Source organism: Mycetomoellerius zeteki, unplaced genomic scaffold (assembly GCF_001594055.1).
Source record: "Mycetomoellerius zeteki isolate Tzet28-1 unplaced genomic scaffold, Tzet1.0 scaffold481, whole genome shotgun sequence".
In the NCBI taxonomy this organism is placed as follows: domain Eukaryota; kingdom Metazoa; phylum Arthropoda; class Insecta; order Hymenoptera; family Formicidae; genus Mycetomoellerius; species Mycetomoellerius zeteki.
In genome coordinates this window covers 120,704-133,091 of record NW_017257481.1, presented here as the reverse complement: position 1 = coordinate 133,091, position 12,388 = coordinate 120,704, and the positions used below count along the sequence as shown (strand labels likewise).

The window sequence follows — 12,388 nt, the reverse complement described above, 5'->3', positions numbered from 1 at the left end:
CGCGCACCACTTATTTTAGCGTATACGATTACAATAGCGATAGTTAACATTCAGAGAAATATACTTTGGCGGACATATTACCCGGCTTTTGGCATACGTGATACCGTGCAATTGTTCAAGAAACTATTTCAAGATCGATAAGCCAGAAATAAAACAATCTATAATTGTCAATTTATATTTTATTCGACGAAATCGGATGTGCTCATTATATACATAAATCTAATATTCTATTTTTTTCGAACACAGCAGATTTATACAGTTGCTCGAAAAAATTTATTGAAGCTGTAATCAAATATTTCAGCTTTAGGAAGTTTCTTATTAGGCATCAATTAATGAGCACATTCGACGAAAATTTATCAAAAGGTATGTAAAGTGTTTGATGTTATTTTACTTTTATTTATAATAATAATGAGTTGGGTACTCAGCTTATTTGCATTTTGTAATTTCTTTGGAGTGGAATGTCGCTCTAAAGAAATTGAGCCAATCTTGAAAAAGAGAGTGGCTCAATTTTCAATCTTTAAAAGTGAGATTTCATTCTTCAGAGTGAGATTTACTCTAAAAGTTTTAGAGAATACGAGCCTTGAAATTTTTGTCAATCTCAAATATGTCCTATTGAGTGCAGCATACGGAACGTATGTTTGCCTTATTGAAAGTGAAACTTCATACATATACACACGGGTTCCGGGTAACCGGTGCACATCATTGTTTGATGTAGTTGCGGTGGTGTCGCAGGTCTGGAACGGGTAGCGGAGGAGTTGATGGGCCGTAGGAGATGGAAGCAATACCAGGACACCCTGTACAGCGGCACCCGCAGCAGCGAATCACAGCCCCACCATCGGCTTTACCCGGCGTTGTCGTCGTCCTGCAACCCGATACCCGGGAGTCTGGACCAGATTGGGTCGCAGCTGCATCACCCGGCACCCACGTCGTTGTCGTCGACGGTGCTGACGACGGCGACGACCACGACGACAACGACGACGACGACGCTTGCGACCAGCGTGGTGAAACAGGAGAGTTTGCAGAGGCATCATCTGCAGAACCACCATCATCTACCCGCGCCGGTTCAGGACCATTTACAGCAACAACAGCAGGAGGATTCGCGCCGTCTAAGGCCGGGCGAAGTCAAGATCGAGGCCGTCGACGAGGAGCTTACAGACGGTGCCGCGCGGGAGGATACCTCGACGAGGACGACGGATACGGCGACGTCGACGACGGTGACGACGACGGCGGAAGTAGCGACAACGACGGCAACAGCGACGACCATCGGCATCGCAACGACCACGTCGACAACGACAACAGCGACCGGCACGACGACGATAGCGACGAGACGGCGACGCGGACGCCGGCAAAACGACGGGGAGGACGTCGACGGGGAGGAGGACGGCGAAGAGAACGACGAGGAAACGGGACGAGGTCAGAACGAAGCGGAGAAACGGCTCAAGCTCGACGAGGACGCCGACAGGTCGGCGGTCAGCCCTCTCAGAACGGAGAACGATCGTGCGACTCGGGATCATCCGACTGCCAACGCTACCGACACGGAAGGGACCAAGGTTGGTATAAATCTGTGTAATAATCACTTATATGTTGTTATTCTTTTTAGCTAAACTTTTTACCGTTCTTTCCCCTTTTTTTTCTCGAATATGGAAAAAAAAGGAAATAGAGAAGATGAACCGTGCAAAAGTTTAATTGAAAAGAACAGACTTATAGAGATTAAAAACAATGAAATAAATTCATTTTAATTAATCGTTTAAGATTCCATAGCAATTTGAAAATTTTGTCTCACATTCTCTGATTTTGTTCACATTATTTATTTCTGCATTTTAGGAACGAACGGAGGAAATCGCGTTGGAGCGGGCACCGGTAACGCAGGGCTTACTGAGGGTAAAGAAAGAGGAAGAGCTGCAAGAAGTACCGGGTTCTGGCGGTACCACGATACTGACAACACCGGCGACGGATTCGGAAGGGACCAGGTCGGGGCTGTTATGCCGCGACGGGAACGCAGCCGCGACGAGCGTCGCGACGCCGTTTCTCCTTGGAAGACGCACGAGCCCGCCGCCGGAGGATTGGAAGCCGCTCGACAAGTGTTACTTCTGCCTCGACGGCAAGCTACCCCACGACGACCAGCCGCCCCTTGTAAGTACCCTGCGGCGAGTCTGCCGAGTGTGAGGTTGCGCATGGCTGAGCATCGACCTCGTCCTTCATTGCTAATTTTGTGTAGAGATTATCCGCGAAAGGGATGCGGACCGGAATAAGTAAATGAACGTATAAGTAATCTTTCTTCACGTGGAATTCGGATCTTGAGTTTCTACGATCCTGTGACGAACGCTTCGGATGACTCGAAATATTCCGACGGTCTTGTCGATGATTTATCGAGATCGATAGATGAATCGATGCACACTAATGCTGCTCGTTTCTTCTGCAATGCACTTATGCAATCGCGTCATCGAAATCTCGTTTCAGCCTCGTTCTATGCACCTGTTGTGCCATCGCGATCGCGGCTCGAGTCTGACCTAGCCTTCTTTGCTACTTTTGATTAAGTCGAGCGTACTTCGTACTTTGGCGCCGGCCGCATCGCTGTATCGCCAGCCTCTCAGCTTTGATCACTTTGACGCGCCCATAAAAAATTCACGAGGACTCGCGAAGGCGGCGCGCCTTACGAGAAATGAATTCGATCAGAATTCAATCCTGCCGCATCGCGTCTTCTCGCGGATCTCACCCTGGTGTCCTTTCTGTCGTCCGACCAATCCACCGGCTATTCAGTCAGGCAGTTCCTTTTCGTATCGCGCGAGCCGGGATGACACGTTTCTTCGTGTTGTGCCCCGCAGAGTCCGCAGAGCGACAGTAGCAGCAGCTCGCGATCGGCGGAGTCACCGATGTCGGTCCAGGTGGACCCGATGGCGGCGTCCGTGGTCGCCGCCGCTCTCAGCGGCACTTACCCCACCTTGCTGCCCCAATGGTGCTTACCGCCGAGGGAGGCGCCCCTTGTTGGGGTGCAGACCCATCAGGACAGCGCCGCGGCGGCCGATCAACCGCTCGATCTCTCGGCGAAACCCAGAAATTCTCAGGTAAGTTCGAGATCGTTCATTCTATCGCGTGAAAAGATACGGTTTTTCTCAACATCTTCATTATTCTTGCAATGTGCTCGTTCAAATTTATTTGGACATTGAATTCGCGATAAGACGATCACACGTTGCGCGATTCACCAGTTGTGTTTGATGAAGGATCACATAATGAGTGGAGACGATTGTAAACGATGTGCAAATTATCCGTAACTGTTATTCATACTTTTTAGTGGGCTGTCACGATACGATCATTATTTACGCGACGATTGCTACTTCATGTATTGCTAAACAATAATTCCTTTCATATAGTGTGTTTTATTAGTGCTTCCTAGTCTTGTTCTTAAGTGACTAACGCTGACGTCTAAGTAACTAGGCTGTATGCTTGCGTAATATTAAGTTATTTATTTGTTTTATTTTTATCACTCGACAGTTTTTTTTATACTAATGTCATTATCCATTTTGTTTGTTCAGGACAACAACATATCTCTATTGGAGCAACAGAAAATACCTCTGAGAATGCCGACAGGCATCGATCCCAAGACTATCCTGAAGTAAGTAATCTTTTTACATTTCCTTACTTAATAGGGAACGATATAGGATACTTCTTATTAATAATAAAAAATGACAATTGAAATATGCATTAATCATGACAAATGAATTAATGCATCGCGTCACACGGTGTTTTGAAATTAAATTATAAATATGTGCTAGGCGTTATTCATGAAAACACACATTTATATTTGTTGATTCGTTGATGTGATAAATATAAAATATATTCAAATTTGAATGAAAAGAAATTCCTAGAGTAGTCTTAATTGAGTAGCTATGCATAAAGATAAATTGCTGAAGAAAGTTGAAAAGATTTCAATCGTTCATAAATTTTATATTATATTTTTAACCTTCAAACATTTTATTTAATTTTGTTCATACAATTTGTTTCCCTTTTGTTAACGAACTTAATAATGTGTTGATGTTAAAGTGTTAAAGTGATAAATGTTTTACAACTATTTCAACTTTACATTTAAAGTGATAAGAGATAGAAGTAATAAAGTTCTGTCTAAAAGTGCGCATTAGAATGAAAACGAAAAAAAACCATATGGAAATGATAAATCCAAACTCTTACGAATATTTGGCTTCGATGAAAGAATGTTCTTTCCCACACGTTGGAAAATCGCCGTTTGTCAACGACAATGAGGCATCGTTTCGGTGTTATCGCACAACTCGCTTTACACCTCGAGGCGAGTCACCGATAGGAATATGCATTCCGTATGCGAATGTGGAGGGGAAAAAGAGAATACGACCCACGATCGCATTCCGTAGCGAACGTTCTTCGTGATCGAGTGGCCGTTTAAGCCGGGGCGAGCGGGCGTTTCGATAAGGCGTCGATTAAAACACCGCAGGCGAACGACTTTCGAAAATCGCGAAACTGACAGCCAGTCGATCCGGAATGCCGTCGCAATTAGGTGCCAATCACGCGGCCGGGCATAACCGTGATTTATCTCCCTCGTAAAGACGTCATGCGCGACAACGGCAGAGGGGAATCGTATCGTTCGCTCGACACTGGTGCGGGCTGATCGAATTCGCGGTCGTGTGCTGCATTTTCGGATTTATCCGGACAAATATGCGGAATAAAATCACCGCAAATTGATGTGATATAACTAAAATCTTTGAGATTCTTTGTCTTAATCGGTTTGTTTATATAACTAAAAATATCATGTTTTTTATTATTTATAATTACATAAGTTATCATTTTCAATTATTTCATAAAAAATTAATTCATCGAACATTAAACAATTTTTACGTTTGTGTAATTCATAAGTATCTGTTGTAACTGTACTAAAAGATAAACAGAATTGTAGATAAAGAGATGCAGCGGTTATCAGAACCTAGGATTGCGACGAAGCTCAAGTTTGTTAAGTGAACTTGGCGATTCTATTGAGTCGTAATCGTAATAATACTATTGCGAACATTCGAATATCCTAGACACGTTAGAGAGCTGTATTCTCTGGACGAAAAATAATTATACTTTAAAATTAATATACATACAAATACGCAAAAATATTATTCATTATAAATTTTACAAATTAATTAATAATCTACATTTATATATTTTATTAATATTTAAAATTAATGAAATATGATTTTTACTGATTTGAGTAAGAATGAACTATGATGAAAAACAATGATGAAATGAACAATATATTTAAAACAAGATATTTGATTATGACTATTTAATTATTATAAATTGTTCGTGAACGATTCTGAATTTTCTACATGGGTACGATGTTTTCCTCCCGATTCGTAGCTATCACGCTGCTACAATGAAATGATGATAATTCCAATGGCTCGCGAAAAATTTATGCGTCTAGATAAATAAAGTCACATTACAGATTCTACGAGCTCTCAATTATTGTATTGAACTAACTTGAAAAAATGATTACTAATCTCGTGACTGATCTGCTAGAATTTTTTTTTGCTATTAGACTGAGAGTTATTTTCATTCGTGTATCGTTATAATTTACAATGATTTTTAAATAAATTGATCAACTATTTGACATTACTACGAATTATTTTATATAATAAATAACATATTTAATAATTATTATTACAATTAATCTCTGTAATTATTTTTCCTTTTTTTAATGAAATTTTAATTGGATTAAAAAAATTAATAATTTTGAAATTAAAAAATTTATTTGTTTCAAATTTTTAATAAAATAGTTATAAAAAAATTAACGATTTCATATAGAATTTATTCTAGACAATCATATATATTATCACAAAAGATGGTGGAAAATTTATTGCAAATTGCAATTACTTTATTAAGTTTAAATTTGTAAAAATATTTTCTTTTTTTTGTGTACAGAAACTACTGTAGTATATTTTTCCTCTGTAACGTAAAGAGAATAATACATTCTTTGATTAAACTGTCACAACTAGGCAGATCGCTTATTGCACGACTCTCACACGTAAATGTTTAATGTATTGCGCTTTAGTGTTTTAAACTGTACGAAAAAATTTCGTTGTAATACGTTTGTGCGATCGTGGTAAGCAGCCGGTATCCTACAAACCGTAATAATACCGACGAGTTGCTTGAACTTTACAACCCTTTGAGCTTTAAACTGTTATACGTCTGCGGTACGTACCTCGATAAATATTTAAGCAGTCCGTTTCACAGAATCGATGCAACTCGCTTGTGGTCTCGAATACGAAACATGATGAAGCAAATTTCGTAAACCTATCCACGCCTAAATAAATGACAACAAAGGGAAAAGTTTTATACATATTTTATTTCGCTTCTCTGTCGCGAAGACAGTACGAAAAAGACTATGAAAATATGATATTTACATAGTTCTGTTTTGTGTACAACTCATATTGGAATTTAGGAAATCCTAGTAATGGACGAATATCAATTTTAGTGAAATTAAAATTTTATTTCGAAAAATTGAAATCATTCCAATTTTCTGACCTTTATTAAAGTTATGAAAAAGTATAACAAATTATATCACATCAATCGATAAAAGTTTAATTTTTGTCTTGAACAGACAAGATCTTTTCTACTTGCGATCATGACAATTATTATCTTTATTACACGATTCGCGAAAAATGGAAGAGATCGGTAGTTCGAGCGATTCGAATGTGTCAGATCATTAGAGTACGTTGCCCCCATGTTTTCGCTGTTTTCCCCCGCGGAACATTTTGCGCGTCAAATTTTTATCATCGTCTATTATTAGTCCACCGTAATCTGCACCTCCTGACATATCGAAGATGCAGAGTACCTCGAGTATGTCGCGGCGCGTAATGAAGAAGCGTAAAGGGGAGACTGAAATGTGAGAAAGAGAGAGTGAAGAAGTGAAGAGAGTAGGATAGAAAATGAGTGAGAGAAGAGGGAAGAAAGTTTGAAGGGGAAGAGAAAAGAAAGAGATCTTGGCGAGAGAGAAGTTTGCGCCGACGCATATACACGACTGCGTAATTAGCGATAAGATAGGACCGCCGATGAAACCGTCGAGTCGAAATTAAGCCTAATTTAAACTAGCATGTGAACGTTTTAACTTTGATGTATGTATTTAAATATTGATCTTAGCAAATTCGAAGATATAAACTGTATTGTATTAAAAATATACAGCAATTGATAGTATTCGTAAATATATATGACGAAAGATAATAATTAAAATAATTAATTACATTTGTCATTTTTCTAAAGAGAGATTTAAATATTTCAAAATTGTGAAAAAAACACAAATTCATCAATTTTCAATAAAAGTAAATTCACGTATAGTATTCGTAGATGAAGAAAGTGTCAGTAATGTGTAGCATTCTGTATTCTTGATCCACGAATCAAGATATATTACGTGCAATTCATTAGATGAATTAAGGAAGCAATTTTAATCGTACCTTCTGTTATATAGAAAGAACGTTTTTATTAAAGAATCTAAAAATTTATCTATTTATATAGATACAAATCTTAAAATAATTTTGTTGGACCATCAAAATAATTATGTAGATCACTATATATGCATTAACATATGATGACAGTACTACAAAAAGTTTTAACATTCTAGCAACCAGTTTAAGTATCCTACATAATTATTTTAATGGTTCAAATTATTTTCAGATCTATATCTAGCTGAATTTTTAGATACTTCATCAAAAATTCTTTTTGTGTATATTTACTAATTCGCACTACAATATCGTTCATATAGTTTATTGGGAGAATCCACATTTTAAACTCAATATATTTTAGAGATATTAATCATAGAAAATTTTTGCCTTTCTTTTAATTCTGTTTGTAAATAAATTCGTAATATAAAAACTTAGTTATTTGTTTAAATACGATTACATATAAAATTTCTAATAACGCGAAAATTGCGTGGGTTGTTAGACCATTAATGCACTCATAGCGTAATACTTATTAAATTCATGCGATAGGCACGTTAAGTTTTTCTATTCTACTTTGGTGCTACAAAGTAGACAAATTCAAGGTACTTAGCATCGTCTATAAACGGACATTGCGTAATTAGACTAGTTTGACTAATTTCATACTTTCCTCTAAACACTGCCATTTACATTATTATGTCGCGATTTTTGTTTCAATTTTTTTATGCTGTTATCACATCTGTTTCATCTATGTATGAGACTGAACTAAAATTTGTTGCATAAACAATATTAAACCAAAAAGCTGTTATTATTATTATTATATGTTGTAATTATTTTAAATATTTTATTGCAAACATTTTTTAATCAGATTGTATATATACTAATCTTGATGAATATTTCATATTTTTGTTCTATGTTTTAAAGCAAAATACTAATAATATAAATTTCTTAGAGATGTAATCTGAGAAATACGAGTCGATTGGTTAGATTTAAGATCGTGTCTTCTCGTGGCAAGTAGCCACGAAGAAGCGAAATTAGACGTACAGTTCGCACTTGCGCGCGTCCGCGATACTGGAAAAATAGGCGAGCTGCAATAAAACCAGACACCGGGTACTGAAGTAAAACCGGTTCGTAGAAGGCTTTGGAGAAGGTTCGCTGGCCAAAGAGATATTGACGCCGCTGCGAAGGACAAGATTACGACTATCTGGTTCGCGATTGCGTGAGCCTTGTGATTTATGCCAGAATTTACTAAACTGAACCATCCAGTTTGATCATGAAACCTTGGTTTCCGGCATCCGTAAATATGTTGACGTTGAAGATGTCTGTTTTAATATTTGTTTTTAACAACTTTGCTAAAGACTTCTCGCATGTTTGAGGAATTTTACATTGTTGCATAGAGATAAATCTGTTACTTAAGTTAAGGAATTCGTTCTTGACACAAATTGCTATATTACATTGAAAGTATAACGCGCGATACAGTGTTTCTTTTGCGGAGGTGTGCGACAAGGAGTCTGCGGCGCGAAGGTACACGTTTTTACGGAAATGAATCGATGATGGAGTCTAAATTCCTTGCGGTTAGATACACGTCGTTTTATTTGGCGGATACGAATACCGTTCTCTTCGAAATTATGCGACGACATTACTTGTGAAACGTTGAACCTGAAACGCACATGGAACGCGGACCGAGTTTCCGACGGCGTTGAACGTAGCGCGTATCGTCGCGTAAAACCACAGACGAGCCAACAAACAAAAATTGCAGATAAATCAGCGCCGGTCGATGACTACTGACGTAGCGGGACCTATCCAGCAGGCCAGCGTCGGACGAAATGCACTTTTATCAGCGACACAGGTCGACGAACTTGCAAAGGAGGGCTCCATAGTGCAAGCGGGGGTGGGACGGCGAAAGGGGAGCGCGAAGCTCGCGATGATTTCTTACGCCTAATCTTATCGTTGCGCTCCATGACAAATTACACCGACCCGATATCCATCACCTTCGTGCCACGTCGCGTTCTTTTATGCGAGCGCGAAATATTACTGGATGCTTTCGCACCTAAAATTGTTATTCTTCGTGTTATTTAGCGCGAGGTGATTAGATGTAAACAACATTTAGTTCTTGGGATGATTGAGAAAATTTATTGTTGCATAAAAATAGCTAAGAGGAAAGTTTTTATTATCTTTTATAAATTTTTTGATACCGTCTCTAGATTTTTATTAAAGTTGAATCATGTATCATATACATACCTCTATATATATATGCATATACAGGGTGTTAGAGAGTTGCCATACAAGTATGTTGCCATACTCAACAGAGCGATTCTTTGGTTTATTTCAAGTAAAAAAGTCCATATAAACATGTGTCCTAAACGGCTTAGTTTCCGAAATAAACAAATTTAAACGTGTAGTAATAATCTGTTTATTTGAAAGAAATACAGCTTGAACTAGTAAAAAGCTAGTCAAAAACAGAAAAACAAAAAAAACAGACTTCAGTTCTTCTGATGAAATAAAACAATTAGAAAACAATTGTTGAAAATGTCCACCTTGCGCCATGATACATCCATCGAGCCTTCTTCTCAAAGATTGACGTACACGCTCAAAGATCAGAATTGAAATCTATTTTTGATTTTGTGACTTTGACTTTGATTTTGTCACTTTGTTTACGATTGTGCGAATGGTAATTCACGTGAAGCAAGGCATATTTATGCAGGATGATTATATATATATATATATATATATAATATATATAGATATTTAAAGATGTTATGCACTCTGAATTAGTATTATGTAATTATTTATTTTTATCTGTTTCTTTATTGTAATCCGATAGAATAAGATTTATTTTTATAAAAGGAAGTTGACAGTAATGAATGTTTTACGTCATAGATATTTTAGAATAATTAACAACAAAATTGTCTTGTAAACATAGTGTATTACAGGAAATGGCGATGATATGAAAATTTATGATAGCAATAAAAAGAAAATTCTAATAAACACATATAATAAATATATTTATACACGATTTGTGCCTCCTAGCAATTTAACCGGTATTTTAATTTTCATCTTATCATAAATAAATCTTGTTTATATAATTGTACTGCGAAATGATATTTATGTAAATGAATTACGTGTTTAAAGAAGCATAAATGCTCGCTTTTTCTGGCCAGAAATCGATTATATGCAATACGAGAAATTGCCGAGTTAACACGTTTTTCAGCCTGTTCGTTTGAAAAACTTAATTTACATGGCTTGATGTCCCCCGAAGCCAGGATCAAAGCTATACGGATTCGCAATTCGCCATTGGCATGACGCTAAACACGTGCAAGCGTCGGGATGGCCACGTGGCCATTTGATGCGGGTTGTTTCTCGAGTTAGTCTAGGAAACGTGGATACACGTGAGTCTGCATTACGAGAAACGCTGAATAATCTGACTTTGTTACATATACATGAAGCTCGAGTGAATATCGGACGCGTCCATTGGCCAATCGAACGAGTATCGAACCACGCAGTCTCTTGGCTACTCGCTTGTTTACAAGGTTTGCTGTTTGAATGTTTCATCTTCAAACTATGTCTCAACTAGATATATTCATAATTCTTTCATAACATTTCTAAAGAGAATACAAATGAAAAATATATTATAATATTCCGCGAAATATATTATTGTATTTTTTATCGATAAAAGGAAATCAGAAGAACAGTTAAGTAAATTATTTTATGCGACATTGATTTTTTCTCTAGGCGATACTATTTTTTAATATATTACTTCTTTCTTTCTTTATATGCGCAGTTTTGGAAACTAAAATTAATTTTCTTTGACTTTAGTACACGACAGAATAAACGAGATTTCTGTTATGATAACTGACGGATAGTTATAGAAGCTATCTTAAATGTCGGACCAGCGAAATGGAAAACTCGAGGGACACAAAAATAAGTTTTCCTATATGATAAAATGCAATTGACAAGCAACGCGAATTTCAATGAATTGTTTCCGTTACGTGACATCTCTCAATACTTTATATAGACATTTGTAATACACGATGAAGGTTCCAGAGACGCGATATTGCAAACTCGGTTCACCAAGCATTCATTCGGCGCTCATTTCTATGTACCTTGCTATATGCTATTCCAAAATTACGTTTCAAGCGGCTCTCAACATTGCAAGCAAAAACATCATCTGGCCTCGATATAACGTTGATTAATGCTGTTTCAGCTCGTGTTACCGCGCGAAACCGCGAATGACCGGACCGGTTGTGACCGCGGCGGCAGCGGCGGCGGCAGGCGTCGGTGGTGTTCCAGTGGTGGGTGCCGGGGGCGGCAGGAGGACTTACACCGAGGAGGAACTGCAGGCCGCCCTCAGGGACATCCAAAGCGGCAAGCTCGGCACGCGGAGGGCAGCGGTAATCTACGGGATACCGCGTAGTACTCTGCGCAACAAGGTCTACAAGCTCGCGATGGAACGCGAAAGGGATGCGTCCCTGACTAGCACCCATTCACACCCTCACGAGCCCGGCGCCCCAGCCACCACCACCACCACCATCACCACCACCACCACCACCACTACTACTACTACTACAACACCACCAAATACGACCCAAAACGCCTCCGCGACCACTCCGCCCCCGCAAGTGGACGAGGTAGGTTTTGGGGACAGACAACGGAAGATAGTTAGAGATCTAGAAAGAGAGAAAGAGAGACAGAAAGAAAGAAAGAAAGAAGGAAAGAAAGAGAACAGTGAAAATGGTCGAGATGCAGAGAGCGGGGAGTGGAAACGTGCCACCGACACGTGCCGAAGTCTCGCCGGTCTTTCACGCGTGTCGGGTAGAAAAGCTGAGGATGCAAATTGGCATAGACAGCGACTGGGGAATCTCGTGAGGGAATGCGACGAACCGAAGCGACGCGCGAAGATGCTATATCGTGTATCTTTTTTTATCTTCGGAGTTTCCGTTATCGATGTC

General features: G+C 38.7%; 1 protein-coding gene across 2 annotated transcripts in view; it reads left to right on the top strand.

Moving 5' to 3' along the window:
- Window positions 1-12,388, top strand: part of Eip93F (Ecdysone-induced protein 93F) — a 56,685-nt gene that overhangs the window by 21,996 nt on the left and 22,301 nt on the right. For both annotated transcript variants that reach the window (XM_018455477.1, XM_018455476.1), the window contains exons 2-6: window positions 733-1,550; window positions 1,825-2,133; window positions 2,826-3,065; window positions 3,534-3,613; window positions 11,644-12,067. In XM_018455477.1, coding sequence (XP_018310979.1) covers window positions 733-1,550; window positions 1,825-2,133; window positions 2,826-3,065; window positions 3,534-3,613; window positions 11,644-12,067 — 1,871 coding nt within the window. The remainder of the gene's footprint in view (window positions 1-732; window positions 1,551-1,824; window positions 2,134-2,825; window positions 3,066-3,533; window positions 3,614-11,643; window positions 12,068-12,388) is intronic.